Consider the following 19246-nt stretch of genomic DNA (forward strand, 5'->3'; position numbering starts at 1 on the left):
CTACAGCTTTCAGGATCAGGTCAAAAGCAGAGCCTGCATCAGTGAAAAGGAGAGTAGCAGAAAACATACCTTGGAACCGCTCCCAAAACAATCAAGTTCGCTTTTTGTTTGTTGTTTCCAATTACAGCATTTTTCATATCTCTGTAAATCCAGAAAGAGAAACAAACCCTGGTAAATTATGCTGAAGTATAAAGAAAATTGTATATAACTGAGCCCTATTTCCAATAGAGATGTGAATGGGTAACAGTTAACCGTCACCCAGCATCGGGCTGCTCCAGCAGCCTTGTAGGGATAGGGGGGGAGGGTACGCAGAAGTCCACATGGGCTGGTAGCCAGCAGCCCCACCCCTGCTGCCGCTTCCAGCCTGTCTGGGAGCAAGCAGCCCAACCGTGGCAGTCCAGCCGTGGCAGCGGGCCACTCTAAGCAAGTAGGCTGGAACAGCCCCCTCCTACCTCTCCCCATTTAATCAGTTAGCCAGTTAAATTTACTGTTTAACCAGTTAACTAATTAAACAGGATTTTACACCCCTAGTTTCCAAACATTCTATCAAGTAGTCTTTCAGATCTCCACGCTGCACCTACAGGGCTGAACGTTGCTTCAGGACACAGTACTTTACAATACCTTTGGCCACAAAACCAGATCTCCAGGCTTCTACTATGCCCCAAACTCATTCAAAATGAGCAAAACCCCACACCACTTCACATTAGATTTGCATGTGGAAGTGAGCTGTTACTGATCAAGTCAGGTGGACCACCTGATCATATCCACCCACTTCATCCAGCATTGTAAATAAGTCAGGTGTGGGGAAAACAAACCTTGGTAATGTGAACTCATAAGCACTGTTCTGAGGGGAGCAGGAAAAAAAACCTACTTCTTACTAAAGGACAGAGGAGGTAGGAGAGTGATAAGGTGTAAGCCTGGGACTCTGAAGAAAAGGGTTCAATTTACTGCTCCACCATGGGATTTAACCTAGTAAAGTAAGTCACAATCTACATGCAAGAGACAAGGTGGATGAGAATCTCTTTTGTTGGACCAACTTCTGTTGATGGAACAGGCAGGCTTGAAGACCTCAGGTCTCCCACCAACAGAAAGTGATCCAGAAAAAAAACACTCACCCCCCACGTTCTGTCCCTCATACTCTGAGATCAATACCTACAATACCACTGTGAACAGCCTCACTGCCTTAGGTTCTGCAGCTGTAGAGTGGAGACAACAGCACTTTCCTTCCTCACAGGGATGCAGTGAGCATACATACACTAAAAGATACAACAGGGGTGGGCAAGAATTTTTGAAGGGGGGGCCACTTCAAAAAAAATTTAAGTGGTCATGGGTCATCTCAGAAGGAGCAGGGCATTTTAAATAGCAGAAGTTAAAAAGGCTTCAGGCTCCCAGGCAACACATTAGCGGGGAGGGGCAGGGCAGGAGCTGCAAGCTCTTTCAACTCCTGTTATTTAAAAGGCTGGCACCTAAGCAGCCACGGGGAAGGCACAAGCAGAAGCAGTTGAAAGGGCTCCTGTGTTTCTGGCTCCCAGGCAATATGTTGGGGGGAAGGGAGGGGAGGAGGAACTGAATAAAAGAGCTAGGCAGGCTGGATTTGGACAGCTGACAGCCTCTTGCCCACCCCTGGATTATCAGGTGCTAAGATCATATGATAGAAGGAATTAGGCAGTACCTAGCATAGGAAGGCAGACTACACCAAACAAGAGGCAGGTGTCTAATAAAAGTTCTACATTCCAGTCAAGCACCTGTTGAAATGGCTAGTTTGCAGTCTAGTGTGGTGCAGAAGGTCACTGCTGTATACTTAAAACCACAAAACACCCACTTGGATTTTCTTATATTAGTTGCTTTTAATATACACATGATTGTCAATGAGCTTGAGGGAAAACCAGCAGTCTGTCCCAGCTTCCAGATAGCTCAACAGAACACATTTCTTGACTCCCATCAAACTGTATAAAGATTTTAATCTTAGACTTTGCAAACATAGAAAGTATAAAAATCTTTGACTATGCAAAATTAGGAATGTGAGCGAGTAACCAGTGATTCTTACTACAGGTAACAGTTAACTGGTACCTGGGAGCCAGCTCTTAGCTATGGGCAGGGCCCAGAGGGCTGGCCCCCTTTGGCCAGGCTTCAGCAGCCCCTGCCTGCAGTTAATCAGTTAACTGGTTAAACACTAATTGGTTAACCAATAAAACAGGACTTTACATCCCTAGTCAAAACCCTTCTAACTAGCAGAAAGGCAAGACACACAAGACCTCTAAATTCAGAATCTGCATTTCAACTAACATTTTAGTATCTGGATTAAGTAATATTGTACCCTAATTTTTTTTTCAAATGGTGTCTCATCTTCCGTATTAGTGAGAGCTCTACCAAAAGCAATGTTTAGACAGGGGCAGGTGACCAAAGCCCACAAGTAAGTGAAGAACATGGAGATCTGGGAGATGGGTCAGAAATGGGAGAGAGTATGGGCTATAATAGCAGAGAAAAAGGAGGGACAAGGCAGAACTGGGAGGCAAGATCAAATCAGTAACTAAGATGCCTATATACAAATGCAAGAAGTATGGGTAATAAGCAGGAAGAACTTGAAGTGCTAACAAACACACACAACTAGGACATTGTTGGTATATCAGACTTGGTGGGATAATACACGATTGGAATATTGGTATAGAAGGGTACACCTTACTCAGGAAGGAGAGGTGGAAAAAAGGGAGGAGGTGTTGCCTTATACATTAAAAATGTATACACTTGGACTGAGGTGGAGATGGACATAGGAAACGTGTTGAGAATCTCTGTGTTAGGCTAAAAGGGGTAAAAAACAAGGGTGATGTCATGCCAGGGGTCTACTATAGGCCACCTACCCAGGTGGAAGAGATGGATGAGACTTTTTTTAAACAACTAACAAAAATCATCCAAAGCGCGGGATCTGGTGATGAATTTGAAAGTGGAAGGTAGCTTGGGTGAAAGTGATCATGAAATCACAGAGTTCATGATGCTAAGGCACAGGTCCCCAACGCGGTGCCCATGGGGGCCATGGCGCCCGCCGGGCCATTTCTGTGCACCCGCCAAGTGATTGGGCCAGCCCCGCACCCGGGCACGTGGTGCATGGGCGGTGCTGGCTCCTGGGCGTGTAACGTATGAGTGGCCACACCCCCAGGTGCACGGCGCAAGGGCTGTGCCGGCCCCGGGTGCACGGCATATGGGCAGCCCCACCCCCGGGAGCACAGTACATGGGCTGTGCCGGCCCCGGGCGCATGGCGTATGAGTGTCTCCGCACCATGGCACGTGGCACAGGAGCGGTGCTGGCCCCAGGAGTGTGGCGCATGGGTGGTGCCGGCACCAGGCACACGGCATATGGGCAGCCCCAGCCCCGGGTGCACAGCGCAAGGGCTGTGCCAGCACCAGGCACGCGGCGTATGAGCGGTGCCAGCCCCTGGAAGGTAGTAAGGTGATAAGGAACAGCCAGAATGGAATTGTAAAGAATAAATCATGTCAAACCAATCGGATAGCTTCCTTTGATTGGATAACGAGTCTTATGGACAAGGGAGAAGCAGTGGACGTGGTATACCTAGACTTTAGTAAGGCATTTGATACGGTCTCGCATGATATTCTTATCAATAAACTAGGCAAATACAATTTAGATGAGGCTACTATAAGGTGGGTTCATAACTTGCTGGATAACTGTTCTCAGAGAGTAGTTATTAATGGTTCACAAACCTGCTGTAAGGGCATAACAAGTAGGGTTCTGCAGGGGTCTGTTTTGGGATGGGTTCTGTTCAATATCTTCATCAACCGTTTGGTATAGAGTATACTTATTAAGTTTGCAGATGATATGAAGTTGGGAGGGGTTGCAAGTGCTTTGGAGGATAGGGTCATAATTCAAAATCATCTGGACAAACTGGAGAAAATCACCCTAAGTAAATAAGATGAAGTTTAATAAGGACAAATGCAAAGTACTCCACTTTGAAAGGAACAATCCCTTCCACACACACAGAATGGGAAGCAACTGTCTAGGAAGGAGTACAGCAGAAAGGGATCTAAGGGTCATAGTGGCCCACAAGCTAAATATGAGCCAACAATGTGACACTGCTGCAAAAAAAGCAAACATGATTCTGGGATGCATTAACAGGAATGCTGTGAGCAAGACATGAGAAGTCATTCTTCCACTCTGCTCTGTGCTGATTAGGCCTCAGTTGGACTATGTCTACACACTGGTGGGTTCTTGCGCCAGAAATATGCAAATGAGGCTAAGTGTGGAATATCGCTGAACCTCATTTGCATATCTAATGAGCCACCATTTTTGCATAAGAGGCTCTTGCGCCAGAAGGAGCTGTCTACGCTGCCCCTTCTTGCGCAAGAAAAACCCTCTTGCGCAATGCCGCTATGCTGATTATTTTCAGGAATAACGGCATTGCATAAGAGGGTTTTTCTTGCACAAGGAGCAGTGTAGACGCTACTTCTGGCGCAAAAACCTCTTCCACAAAAATGGTGGCTCATTCGATATGCAAAGGAGGCTCAGTGATATTCCACGCTTAGCCTTATTTGCATATTTCTGGAGCAAGAACCCACAAGTGTAGACATAGCCTTGGAGTATTGTGTCCAGTTCTGGGCACCACATTTCAAGGAAGATGGAGAAACTGGAGAAGAGCAACAAGAATGATTAAAGGTCTAGAGAACATGACCTATATGAAGCAAGACTGAAAGAAATGGGCTTGTTTAGTTTGGAAAGGAGAAGACAGAGGGGAAATGATAGTGGTTTTCAGGTATCTAAAAGGATGTCACAAGGAGCATCTGAGGATAGAAGCAATGGGCTTAAACTGCAGTAAGGGAGGTTTAAGGTTGGACATTAGGGAAAACTTCCTAACTGTCAGAGTGGTTAAACACTGGAATAAGTTGCCTAAGGAAGTTGTGGAATCTCCATTTCTGGAGATATTTAAGAGCAGGTTAGACAGACATCTATCAGCGATGGAGATGGTACTGAGTCCTACAATGAGGGCAGGGGACTAGACTCAATGACCTCAAGAGGTCTCTTCCAGTTCTATGATTAAGGCCCTCTATTTTCACTCTTTCGATAATTCTCCATTTACAGCCAAAGCATTTCCATGTTTGTACCGTCTATGGGATTTAAAAACAGGTGAAGCAACTGAAATTGTCTTTATTTTAGTATGTGTGTTTTAAACTTTTAGAAGACTAAGTTCGTGTGCATGTGGTCCTAACTGAAAGCTAGTCACCATGCCAACTGAGAAAAAGTTGCATTAAGAAAACACTATTCACATCAAGCACGTAACATCATTTTCACCAAGTTTAGAGTTACTGTGTCAATCCATAAGATTATATATTTAGGGACACAATTTTAATTGGATTTGCTCGTCAGTTTTTGCTTTTGGCTATTCCACTATTTAAGTAAAGTCAACAGAAAGGTTAGTGTTTTCATCTTTTTATTATTTTTCCCCTCTAAATGCCAGAGGGGGAAAGGAAAGTCTAGGCAGAAGTGGTAACTACAGTTTCCCATTACAAAAACCTGGTTTTCAATTATTTATAACTTTGCCAAGTTGTTCAGGTAGAAACCTTCCACTTATACGTCCCTGACTCAGGCTGACATTTTGGAAAGTATCAGCAAAACCTGTTCAGTCATATCTAGGAACGAAGAGAAATATATATTCTACCTGTGCTCAAAAAAGATGTCCAAGTTTAATTCAGAAACACTAGCACCTATAGGCTTTGGGACATGGACCTAAAATTTGGTGGGGTTTGTGTTAGTGTAAAATGTGCTTGGCTTTTGCCTTCTCTGTGAAAAATCCACCTAAATTTGGCCATGTTACATGCAAATGCTCAGAGCTTTGTTAGACGCTGGCAACTGTGGTCTTCAACGAATCTGCCTGCAATGAGCATGCTCCACTCCCACAAAACTCCTATGTCACTAGTGAGCACACATCTGACTGAAGGCTGTGGCTGCTCCAGATGCTCAGCACCTCTTATTCTTAAATTCCAAAGCCAAAAGGGACTACTGTGATTGTGTAACAGGACACAGAACTTCCCAAAAATTATTCCCAGAGCATATATTTTAAGAAAATATCCAATCCTGATTTAAGAATGACCAGTTATGGAGAATTCACCATAATGCTTAGGGCCCTACCATTTTGGTCAATTCCATAATGACAAGAAATTTAAATTATAAATGTCATTATTTCAGCTATTTAAATCTGAAATTTCAGCATTTTTGTTGTAGGGGAAAATCAGAGTGGAGGGGGGGTCACAAGGCTATTAGGAGGAGTTGCAGTATTGCTACTCTTACTTCTGCACTACTGGTGGTGGTGGCACTGCCTTCAAAGCTGGGCAGCTGGAGGGTTGGGGCTGCTGGCCAGGAGCCCAACTCTGAAGGCAGAGTTGCCACCAGCAGCACCACAGAAGGACAATATGGTATGGTACAGCCACCCTTCAAAACTAGGCACATAACCAACAGCTGCTGCTCTCTAGCTGCCGAGCTCTAAAGAAAGCACAGAAGTAAGGGCTGCAATATTGCAATCAGCCTAAAATAACCTTGTCTCCTTCTTACAGCTCCTTTTTGGGTCAGGAGCTCCCTTTTGACAGAGACTGATCTCCCCTAAGAAATCTATTTAGTATAGGATAAAAGTACACAAGAGACTAGATTTCATGGGGCCATCCCCCATTTCAGTCCGTGACATTTTTTTCATGGCCATGAATTTGGTAGGACTCCAATAATGCTTACTAAATTGCTCTGATTAACTACTCATGGTTAATTTACATCTTATTTAAGCCTGAATTGGTCTAGCTTAATTTTCAGCTATTGGGTCATGTTGAACCTTTATACGCTAAACTTAAGAGCCAATTATCAAATACTAGAAGACTAACCTGGAGTTGCCCAGGGCTGGGGCCATGCAGGCCACCTTCTGGCTTCTCCCTGGGGTGGCGGATCCTTGGGGCTGCCTGTGGCAGTGAAAGTGGTGCTGCCAGAGCAGCAGCAGCTCCCTGGGGCTCCTGGGACTATGGTCCTCTGCCGGGGGCAGCTCTCTGGGCCTGGCAGGGACTGTGCTACATGTTTGGGTGCTCCTACGCAGCCCTGTGGACTTGTATGACTGGGGCTGTTGCAGGGCTTCTTCCTACCCATTCTCACACATGCTGCTGTCAGCTAGCAAAGGACTCTCTTGCCAGACTGGCTACAGAGAGGAACCCCCAGCATCTGCAACTCAGCTCCAGCCCCAAGGAAGCCCTAGAGTCCAGATAAACTATGGGAGGGGGGGAGGGAGGAGGGAAGCCCCCAAGCTCCTCAGTTTATAAAAAGGTCCCTGTACTGTGGGGCATGAGGGCCAGCATGTGGGAAGGGAGGCAGGAACCCTGCCCAGCACCAGCATGGGATCCTTCCCCTTGGATGGTGGCCAGTAATATTCACAGACCCTCCCCCAGCCAACCACTGTCTTACACTCTATCCCTCTTAGGTGCCCCCTCCCTTTCCATTTTAAGAAATACAATCCCATTCTAGGTAAATCCCATTTTCCTGGCACAACCAAACCCTGACCTTATTTAAAGTTATAAGAGGAAGCTACATATCAAATTTTGTGGTCCTAGCTCTTACTCTTTAATTCTTGAAGAAATGTACTCAGACAGATCCGTATTTCTAAAATATATAGCTAGATTTGTTCCCCATCTAGATAATTACACACTATAATCAGGTCACATGTTATGCTCTTTGCTCAGCTAAACATATTGAGTTCCTTTAGTCTGTCACTATGAGGCATGTTTTCTAATCCTTTCCTCATTCTTGAGGCTGTTCTCTGAACCTTTCCAATTTATGAACATTACTCCAAAACTGTTGACATCAGAAATGGACACAGGATTTCAGCAGCAATCACACCAGTGCCTAATACAGAGGTAATATAACCTCTCTACTTTGACTTAAAACTTGCCTGTTTAAGCATCCAAGAATGGCATTGACTCATTTGGCCACAGTGTCCTACTAAGAGTTCTGCTTATCTATTAATATCCCCAAATCCTTTTCAGATCACTGTTTCCTAGGATAGAGTCCCCTATTCTGTAAGTGTAGCCTACATTCTTTACTCCTAGATACATGTTTATATTTAACCACAATAAATACAGAGTTGCCGATTAAACTAATTTAACTCATGCAACTAACTCAAAAAATTGTGCTTAACTGCACTTTTAATCGCACTATTAATAGAATACAATAAAACTATTAAATATTTGATTTTTTTCTAAATTTTCAAATATATCGATTTCAACAAAATACAAAGTATAGTGCTTCCACATTTTTTACTACAAATGTTTGCAAAAGAAATAGTAACTTTCAGTTCACTTCATACAAAGTAGGGATGTTAAATATAGTTTAATCAAATAATTGACTTGATGGATTTTCCATCGACTAGTCAATAAGCAGGGGAGCCACAACAGGGTTAGCTCCCGGTCCCAGCAGCTAACCCCACTGCGGCTTTGCCTTTGAAATGTATCAAGAGCCGACAGGCTCTTAATACATTTAAAAAGCAGAGTTGCAGCGTTTCGGACTGGGCGCAAGTTGGGAATCATCGGATTCCTGGCTCATGCATGGTCCCTGCTACTCCTCTACAGAGATGGTGCTGGGGGGAAATCGGCTAGACTAGCCGAGGAACAAGTCCACTATCTAATAAGCTTTTGCTTATCAGACAGTCGACCAGTCGTTTATGTCCCTATATTGTAGTGCAATTTCTATAATGAGATTGCCCTTTACAAATAGATTTTGTTGTTGTTGCTTAATTGCACTCAAACAAAACATTGCAAAACATTTACAGGTGCTAATGCTGCCAGTTTCTTATTTACAATGTCAGCTGAAAGTGAGAACAGGCATTTGCAGGGCACTTTGGTAGTCGGCATTGCAAGGTATTTACATGCGAGATACACATGTTTAGTATATGTCCCTTTGTGCTTCAGCCACCAATCCAGGGCATGTTTCCAAGCTGATAAGATTTGTTAAAAAAAAATAACCTGTCAATTAAATTTGAGACTGAACTCCTTGGAGGAGATCTGTATGTCTCCTGCTCTGTTTTATCCACATAATGCCGTATATTTCATGTTATAGCAGTCTCAGATGATGACCCAGCACGTGGCTTGCTTTAACAAACCTTCTCTGTAGATGTGACAAAACACAAAGGCACCAGTGTGAGATTTCAAAAGATAGCTACAGCTCTAGACCCAAGGTTTAAGACTCCGAAGAGCTTCCAAACTCAGAGGATGAAGTCCAATGTGGAAATTACAGAATACGAACCAACAAAAAAGAAAATCTCACTTCTGCTGGTTGAATATGACTTGGATGATAAAAATGAATGTGTATCAGTCTGCTCTGCATCGTTATCAAGCAGAACCTGTCATCAGCATGTTTTCTGGAATGGTGGTTGAAGCATGAAGGGACATATGAATCTATAGTCCATCTCGCAGATAAGTATCTTGCAACACTGGCTAAAACATTGCCATGTGAATGACTGTTCTCACTTTCAGCTGACACTGTAAACAAGAAGCAGACAGCATTATCTCCTGCAAATATAAACAAATCATTTGTCTGAACAATTTGCTGAACAAGTAGTAAGATTGGACTCAGAGGTGCTAAAGTTTTCCATTGTTCTATTCTTGAATGCCTTTTTTTGTAAATAAATTTAGTTTTTTAAATTCAACTCTCATGACAGATCAGGGCTACTCAACTTTGGAAGCCCCTGGGGCCACAATGCTACACACAGCACATGCGTAGGGCCCCAACTTAAGTGTGGTTGCATATATATGCAAATATATGCAAATAGCTTTTTCACACTGATGGGCATCAATACAAAGATTAAGGCAAAACTACACAACACAGGCCCCATATAAGTCAGTTCTGCTGATATTAATAAAATGCAATATTTACTCAATTTCCACCCATATGACAGCATTTTTAATGAGTAATGACAGTCCAGGAATTTAGCTACTAACACACATATCAACAGAAGACCATTATACTGACTACTTTTTTGTTTTGGCTCCCGTCTGTGGGCCACGTGTTGAGCCTAGTGTAAATCCAAAAAGCACCGCGGGCCACAAACAAATGGACCATGTGTTGAGTAGCCCTGTGAAGAGATTGTACTACAGTACTTGTATAAGATGAATTGAAAAATGCTCTTTTGTTTTTTATAGTGAATATATTTGTAGTAAAAACAAAGTAAGGACTGTATACTTTGTATTGTTTTAATTGAAATAAATAGATTTGAAAATGTAGAAAACATCCACAAATATTTGAATTCTCACCCTTTGCGCACATACCCTCATGAGTAATTACAACAGCTTTTCATGTCCACAGTAGCATCTTCTGTTGGCGGTGCATGTCCTCACCAGGAGCTCTTCCAAGGACTAGAGTGAAGCACTGTCAAAGCCCAAAGCACCAGCTTTGCTTCTGGGGCTTCTAGTTTGGAGCCCTACCGTTGCCTCCCGATGGGGATGGCAAGGGGAAAGAGTCTGACAACCTCCCAGTTAGGGACTGGAGGCAGAGAAGAGCCTTAACAGCTGCCTGGCAAGGGACTAGGAGGCAAAGGAAAAGCAGGCTGGAGATTCAGGGCTGTCAGCCCCACACAGTTGACCAACAGGCAATGTAAGGACACACTAACTACATCCAACTAAGCACTATGCCTCTTACTAGGACAATGTACGTCACCCACTACATCAGCATTATCACTATTGTAGTGTGGACTGGTATGTAAAATACTCCTTAAAAATGTTAACTGGTTAAACAATATATTTTTAACCATAACTGGTTAACTGGGATGCAGATAGCTTGCAGCGGGCAAGGGTTTCGCCCAGCCCAGCCCTCTGACAGCAGCAGGACTTCTCTGGGTACCACTATGCGACAGGCAAGGGGGCTGCTCTGGTAGTCATCTGGCGTGCTCCATATACACTAGCTCCCACCACCCCTGTGCTGGCACCAGCAGGGAAAGGGGGAGGAGGAAGCAGGCAAAAAGCTGGCTCCCCATGGGCACCGGTTCCCGCCTGCCCCCTCTATAGAGGGGGGCTGTGTGTAACTATGCACCTTAACTGATGAACTGAATACTTTCAGATCCCTAGTGTAGACCAAGCCTAAATATATTACAGCAACATATTACCCTTTCCAATCAACTTGTAATCTCATCAAAGAGAAAAATCAAGTTAGTTTAATAGATCTGTTATCCATAAACCCATACTGACTGATAAAGACTTAAAGAAGGGTTATATAGTTAATGTCCATCGAGTCCCATATCAACTGCTCCATTATTCTGTTTGAGGTCAATGTCAGATTGACAAGCCTATAATACACAGGTCAGCCTGTTCCTTTTTAAATACTGGCATATTAGTTGGAACTCTTCCAGTGTTCCAAAAGCTTTTGAAAATGAACATCAATGCTCAATCAAGATTTTCAGCCATCTCTTTTTTTAAATCTCCTGGGTACAAGTTATGCAGACCTACTGATTTTAAAATGTTAAAAGTACTGTCTATATAAGCCACCTGAAGGCTACTGATCTAATTTCAAGGTGGTCTATTTCTTGAAGCTTCTCTCCTACATGGTGCTGTCAAGTTCTGCAGCAACAGGCTCAGACGAACAATGTGTTTGGAGCAACCAGTTCAAGGGAGATTTGCCCCCCACAGCACCCCACACCACTAGTGTCCAAAAGGTGGGAAAGACAAGAGAAGAGACCCAGGTCCCCAAAGGGGATTGGTGGGTGAGAAAGGAGTGTATATAAATACCATGGGGAGGAATGTAGTGAGAAAGAGGCAGGATGCAGTATCCAGAAGACAGGATAGACAGTATAGTTCATAAAAGGGGGGGGAGGGGAGTGAGGCAGAAAGGACTGGTTACAGTGGGAACAAAGACTAATTTGACAAAAAGGGAGGAAATAAAATGCATTTATTTAAATTGTCTTTAATGCAATATCTAACTTCACTAACTGAAGAGGTGCATTCTACAGTCAGACTAGATTGCAAGATTCAATCTTGCCAGTGAATTCAACTCCCAGCCCACAGCCTGAGTGAAAACGTAATCAAATCCTCCCCACAGACTGAGTCTGATGTCTCTGATGTAGGGAATTTTTTTTTATAATTAGCAGAGTTATCTGAAGAGGGTGACAGCAATTTTGCTTCTTTTTAGACAAATTTTTCTTAGAGGCTTAAGCAAAATTTGGGTAGAGAATGAGATGGGTTTGGGAAGGAGCCATCAGTGAGACTATGGACCTTGGCCTTCTCAAAAGGCAAGTATGGGAGAAAGGAGAGGGCAGATGGAATCTGATTTGTGGGTGATTGTTGACTTTCAAAGTAATAATCCATAGAGGGGCCAGGCATTAGAGACAAGACACATGGAAAAACAAGCCGTCCACAGACAATATTAGATGTCTCACCCCGCCTCCCCCCCCCCCCCCAACTGTCTCTTAGCCCACTGAATACCTGGTGCTTTCACATCTTCTAGGAAATCTAGTTAGCATCAGCCAGGAAGAGACAGTTGAAAGGCAAAGATACAGTCTGTCATAGGAGTCAGTCCTGGGCAACTCAAGGCCATTTTTGCAGTGTTGCTGAGTAAAGGGATGAAGAATGTGTGGATCCAAGTGAAGACAGGAAATAACATTATAGCACCAGTCAATAAACCCTGGACATTTTCCTTCAAAATCTTTCTACCAACTTTCCCCCCTACTATTACCGATGCTAGGCTAGAGAAAGAGAAAAAAAATGACTCTGAATGAGCAAGTTGAGGTGGGGAGGATTCCGTGCTCAGACTGAATCAGAAGGTCAATACAATGTTCCATACATTCTGGCAAGAAAAGAGAGTTGGAGAGGGTGGATCACATCTGCTGTAGTGATGGAAAAAGGACAGAATACTAATCAGACCTGAAAGGAAAACACCTTCTCATGATAGTGAGACTAAGCTACCAACAGTACACATTACAAAATGATTATATACTAAACATGATTGTGTGTTTGTATTCAATCCCTGTAAACCTTTCCAAAATAAATTCATGTAGAAATTTGCAGAGTACCTTTCTTTCCCTTCAAGTGCAAAGCTGCTGAGTTTCAAGCAAACCGAGACTAGTCATGATAGACCTTCAAATCCAAGTTCATATTACTTACATGACACCTTGCAGGACTTTCTGGGGATCAGGGTCATATAATCTGTCAACATAATGGCGACTGCTAGCAGTTACTTCCTATGGAGAAAGAGACAAATTATAGTTTGTCAATTAATGCAGTGGTAAATTCCAAACTAACACCTATGCCTACAGGGACACATATCTCTGCAAAGCCTATCAGACAAAACTGTGATAGAACTGCATAATCACATTCAAATGCATAATACTTACAACCAAAGTTAAGAGTTAGCACTGTGTATGATAAAACAAGTGCATACTTTTGGTATTCATACAATGGAAATGAAAGGGGGTTGTATAGATCAGTGTTTCTCAACTTTTTTTTTATAAAGTACCCCCGTTAAAAAATTATAAGTACCCCCAGTACCTACAGTTTTCAGACAAAATTTTTTCTACCATTGCAACACATTTGTTTAAACAACTTAATTGTACCCAGGCGGGCGATGAAATTTTGGGGTGTAAAAAGTACAAAAATAATAAAACGCTGTAAAACTGAAAAAAAAAATCAGTTTTCTCCCAATTTCAGCTGTGTTGATGTACCCCCCAGACTTCTCTTGAGTACCCCTAAGGGTACTCGTACCACTGGTTGAGAAACACTGGTGTAGATGAGTAAGGATGCATGTGCCACAGAAGCCATGGATTCCGTGATGTTCTGTAACTTCTGCAGCAGCTGTTACAACTGGCTCTGGTGATGTCCAAGCAACTCAGGCAGCCCCCTGGGCCAGCCGCATAAGTCACTGCTGAAGCAGTCTCAACCACTGCATCCCCACATCCCAACAGAAGCTGTTTGGGTATGAGAGGGGGCTCAGGGCAGGGTAGGAGGTAGAGGTTCAGAGCAACACTTATCTCAAGAGGGCTCTCCAGGGGAGGCCGGTATGTCTCTGCAAGTCCTAGATTGAGGGGCCAAAGGCCTCTGCATGCTGCCCCAACATGCAGACACTGTCCCTGCAGCTCCTATTGGCTGTGGTTCCTGGCCAATGGGAACTGCAGAGCCAGCACTTGTAATGGACCCAGCCTGCAAAGCCCCTTAGGAACTGCAGGGACATGCCAGCCACTTCCAGGGAGCTGTGCAGAGCCAGATAGGGAACCTAAGAGCCTCGACAGCCCTCTCCCACAAGCACCAGGAAGGGTCCCAAGGCCACACTTCATCACTTGCCCCTTCCCAGCACCAGAGGTGATCTTTGGCCGTGTGCCATCACCTGCCTCCTCCAGCACCAAAGAGTGTCTGAGCAGCCCCACAGCTCAAATTTTAGTTAAGGGTATATAGTACAAGACAGACAGATCACAAGCCATGAATTTTTGTTTACTTCCTATGACTTTTACTAAAAATACCTGTGACTAAAACATAGCCTTAATGATGAGCCTGCGTGGGCATTTCAGCATTATAATGTTTGTGTATGAGGCACATGTGAGACTCCTTTCGTCTGAATGTCCTGGTTGCCTTGCTTTGCAATTTAACCACTTCTTAGTGGTTGAATGGAAAGGCAACACTTGCAGAACATTTCCACAAAAGAAAGTTAACCAAGTGGTAATGTACTACAACCCCGCACAGAAAAAAAGTTCACAAAACACAGTTAAGGTTGCTCAAGAGGCATACCCAACAACATATTTGATTGATATTTATGCACCTTCAAATATTTATTGTCCCTTAGGATGTCCAAGGTTGGACGTGCATGTGAGTAACTAGGATTCCAAATCAACAGTGAAAGAAAGGAAGGAAAGATTCCACTCCAAGCTCACAAGAACATTCTCCACCAGAAAATGAATTGATCAGGCTACAATATAAGCACCCACAGGTTATACTACATTTAATGGAACTTGCTGGTACTCCACACTCCTGAAAGTTTGATGACTTATTTAGGTTTTCCTAAAGTAAACGTAGATAACTAACCACAAGTTTCCAGTTTGGAAGATTGGATGCCAACCTGGAAAAATGGTATTGTTTGCCAGCTGAGTCTATTCTCTTTATTAGGCTTCTCTCACATTCCTCCCACTGACTTCCTTGAAGAATGAAAGGGAACCAAGTTCTGTCACACTTTCTGAGTGGGCAAATATTTGCCCTTGACTTTAGTTTACTCCTTTCTATCTAGTAGATTTCAAGGATGTTCACTAACTTCCTCCCTACTGTCTCATGAAGTGAAAAGAACCGAAAGGCCCCTTGCTTCATGATGTCATGTACATTCTACAGAAGTGTTTAGCTATTTCTCCCAAAGATTAAGTTTTTGAGAATAGAACAGGCTCAGTGCCATCAGAAATAAAACCAAACTGTATATAGATACAAAATGCAGACCTCCCAATAAGGGCTGATTCTAATCTATTCTACACTGTCCTTTAGTCTATTGACTAGAACTAACCCTTCCACACACAAAAGTTAACTTGTTTACTCACTGCTGGGAAGACCACCACCACCAATATCCAGAAGAATGAGTCTGTCAAACCTTCCCAGATTTTTCATAAGTATGGTTACCAAGACTTATTTGCTCATATAAGTTTCAAATATAGATATTTCAATCTTGTAAGGAAGAGTAAACAGAAATTGTAATACAAAAACAAGTAGTAGCTGGCATATAACCTTTGCACTATTTTACTGAAACAAGCACATGCCTTCATGCTAAGGATGTTAAATATCGAGTTATTTACTTGTCAAGCAGACGATGGAATTTCCATCGACTAGTCGATAGGCACTTCCACATTCCTTCTCTGAAATGTACAAGAGATGTTGGTGGGGCTCTTGTACATTTCAAAGGAGGAATGAGGAACTCTGTATGCAGCCCGGGGCCAGCAGGAGGTACCGCTGACTCTGGGCTGTACGCAGGCACCAGCTTTGAAATGCTTCATGGAGCCCAGGTCAGCTGGGGACCCTCCAGCTGACCCTGGACTCTGCACAGCATTTCTCCGGAACCCGGGATCAGCTGGGGGCTCCCCAGCTGACCCTGGGCTCTGCACACTGCGCTGGAACCCAGGATCAGCTAGGCAGTCCCCAGCTGACCCTAGGCTCCACGCAAACATTGTGGTGGAGTTTCAAAGGGGTAGCACTGCATGGAGCCTGGGGTCAGCTCCATGTGGTGCTGCTTTGAAATGCTGAGGCAGCGTTTCAAAAGGCAGTTCCATGCTGCACTGCCGCTTTGAAGTACCCCGTCTTTCCCGCCTCTGATAGAGGCAGCAAGGGGAGGGGGAACGAGCTAGTTGACTAGTCCTTAACATCCTTACTTCACGCTGCTTAAAAAAACTAAATAATCAAAATTAAGACAGAAATAGATACTTCAGGTTTAAGGTACCCATTTCAGACTGGCAAGCACGATTTTAGTTCACATTTCATTTTAAAATATGGGAGATTTGCATTCAGTAATATACACTGTTACCCAGAAGTGCTGGGTAACGTATTCTTTTATTTTGCCATTTAACCAATAACACTGCCAATTATAAAAGATGTAAGAAATGCAACACCTTTTTTTCCTAGTCACAATCTCCCACTTTTCCCAGCACATTGGTGGGTGGCAGTAGAGTGCAACTACCATGGGTATTTTGTCTTATCTCCTCCCTTCAGAGCAACAGGAAGAAGAAATGCTTTCATCCTAGGACTCTTCCCGCCCCCTCCTTCATTCTAAAACTCCAGTGCTGTTGAAAGAGGACAAAATGTTGTCTATTCTAACACAACATGTCAACATAGTCGCAGTGGATGATCCTCTTCACATCCCACTGACATCAAAAGCTAAGTAGAGGATACTTCCAGACCACTCAATTAGCCTCATTCGCACCAGCACTACAATTGACAGGTATTTTTTTCTTCCCCTCTTTCTTTTTCGGTTATAAATTGTGAGGTTTCCCCCCCTTTTCTCTCCACTCATCTGAGGAAGTGGGTTTTGCCCACAAAAGCTCATGATACCACATATATAGAAAAACTTCAGAGGGGTGGCCAAGTTATTAGTCTGTAACAGGAAAAACAACAACTGGATACCAGGTGACAGGAGTCATCTGAAAAAGTGAGGTGTGCTCATGAAAACCCATGATACCATCTACATTTTTTGTTAGTCTTTAAGGTGCTACTAGTCTATTGTTGTTGAAGTTTTTACATATATAAAGACTAACTCTCTCTCTATATATATAAATAAATAAATAAATAAAGTGCTACAGGACTACTTGTCTTTTCACTAGAGTGCAAGATAGCAGCAGCAGCATGGTCATCAGAAGAGCACTCAGAAGAGATACAAAGAACAGTCTTCAGCAACCAATACAAAATTCCCTCTTGCCAGTGATGAGAGGGCAAGGGAGCTTCAAAAGCCCTGGACAGACAGCAGTCTTCATAAACAAGGAGCCCTGCATCCCTAGAGATTGGTACAAGGTTTACAATAAAACTGTGTAGACTCAACCCAATACAGGTAGAGGAAGGTAAAATGAGTACTTCCTGAAAATAAGTATCCCTACCATGTCTGCAAATAAGTATCGCTGCCATGTCTCCATCAGAAAAAAAAACAACCTTAAGAACTGAATATATTATATAAAAAATAACCAGAGAATTCAGAATAATTCGAAAAGACCTGAGTTTTTCTAAACGAGGATATCCAACACAAAGTGTTAGTATACTGAAATGCTCTTCTGGCTCTTACATCTTTCCCCACATCTAGCTATGGGACATCTATTAGCGACATAATAAAATAGAGATGCACACGCAGAAGATCATTAAAACTGTAAGTTTTCTGTCTTTATCCAGGAAGTTCTCATTTCTTTATTTCTCCCCCCAGACACATTCTCCCCCCTTTCATGCCATTTTCCAATGCATCTCCTTGCATCTCTTCCCCCTTTCCTCTCTCACCTCTTCTGCATTTCTCGTATCGTCTGTGCTTCCCCACCCACACGATCATCCTTCCCATTTCCCCCCGGAGTGCATCCCTGGCGGACCCGCCCAGCTCCCCAAGGGGGTGCCTACTCTCGCCCGGAGCCCGCCGCCGCGGCTGGGAGGGCCGAGAAGGCGAAGAGGTGGCGGCTCTCTCCGCCCAGCGTGGGCCTGTGGTTTCTCCGAGCCCCCCTCAGGACGCCCGGGGGGTGGGGGTCGCGCCGCTTGTCTCCGCGCTGACAGTCGCAGGCCACGGCGGCGGGCGCGGGCCCAGCAGGGCAGCGCCCTCGCCTGACGCCGCCGGCGGGGACAGAGCCTCGCTACGGGGAGCCAGGGCCCCCGGCCGGCCGCCTCGCCACAGGGGCTCCGTCGGGTTCGCCCCGCCGCCTGACACCGCCCGGGCGCCGCGGCGCGGGACCGGCCGCCGAGCGGGCCCCGCGGGGGCCGGGCCGGGGCGGGCACTCACCGAGAGGACGCTCATGCGGAGCGGCGTCTCCAACACACACGCCATCTTGGGGGCGCGCGCGCGCGCGCGCGGCACCGGCGGCACCTTCAACCCCGCGCGAGGCAGCCAGCGCTACCGCCGCCACCGAGCCTGGCCCATCTCTGTGGGTGGGGGGAGGGGGCGGCGCCAGCGCCCGGCCGGGCCGCCGGAGCTGCTCTAACGAATCGGCGAGTACCAACTCCAAACTCGCTCCAACCGTTGCGCATGCGCCCATGGAGGCCTTTGGCGCCCTCAGGAGCACGGGAGGGGGGGGGCGGAATTGTTCCTTCTGACTCGGAGTGGGAATTGCAGTGCGCATGTGCCAACGCTGGAGCGCGGCGGGCAGCTGTGGCTGGAAGGCGGGGAATGAGCCATTGGGCGGGGAATGAGCAGCGGGGGCGGGAGCACTGGGCTGGTTATGGGGGCGCAGGGAGGGGAGTGGAGCTAGGAGGGGAGGGAGCTGAATGAGCACGGGGGGGGGGGGAGGCAGCACAGAAAGATGACGTGGGAATGGAGGGGAAAGGGGAGCTGCACAGTTAGCAAAATAGAGAGTTTGATCTATTAACCCTAGAAAATATCGATGATGGAAAACGTTCATTCTGGCTTTCTACAGGGGCTCTTGGTAAAAATGGATTCAAACACCAGGGGGAAAGGACAGTTTTACTACAGGACAATGGCTCTGGCAAATTAATGGCTTTTGCCTTATGTACTTCCCTTTATTACTTTTGAGGGTCTCATGTAAAGAGCATTCAACGGAATGGTTCTTTCAAGTGCTCTGTAATCCACACAAGATAT

At 44.9% G+C, this 19246-nt stretch overlaps 1 protein-coding gene across 4 annotated transcripts in view; it reads right to left on the reverse strand.

The window, feature by feature from the left end:
* Positions 1–18694, reverse strand: part of ARMC8 (armadillo repeat containing 8) — a 111109-nt gene extending 92415 nt beyond the window's left edge. Inside the window, exons 1-3 of one of the 4 annotated variants that reach the window (XM_075937366.1) lie at positions 18434–18694; positions 13117–13193; positions 70–141 (exon numbers count right to left, since the gene is read on the reverse strand). In XM_075937366.1, coding sequence (XP_075793481.1) covers positions 70–141; positions 13117–13193; positions 18434–18478 — 194 coding nt within the window. In that variant the 5' untranslated portion in view covers positions 18479–18694. Of the gene's footprint in view, positions 1–69; positions 142–13116; positions 13194–18060; positions 18117–18433 lie in introns of those variants that run through there. The other 3 variants (XM_075937363.1, XM_075937367.1, XM_075937364.1) reach the window with 3 other exon arrangements.
* Between the last annotated feature and the right edge of the window lie 552 nt (positions 18695–19246).

The sequence above is a fragment of the Pelodiscus sinensis genome, chromosome 10 (genome assembly GCF_049634645.1).
Source record: "Pelodiscus sinensis isolate JC-2024 chromosome 10, ASM4963464v1, whole genome shotgun sequence".
Classification (NCBI taxonomy): domain Eukaryota; kingdom Metazoa; phylum Chordata; order Testudines; family Trionychidae; genus Pelodiscus; species Pelodiscus sinensis.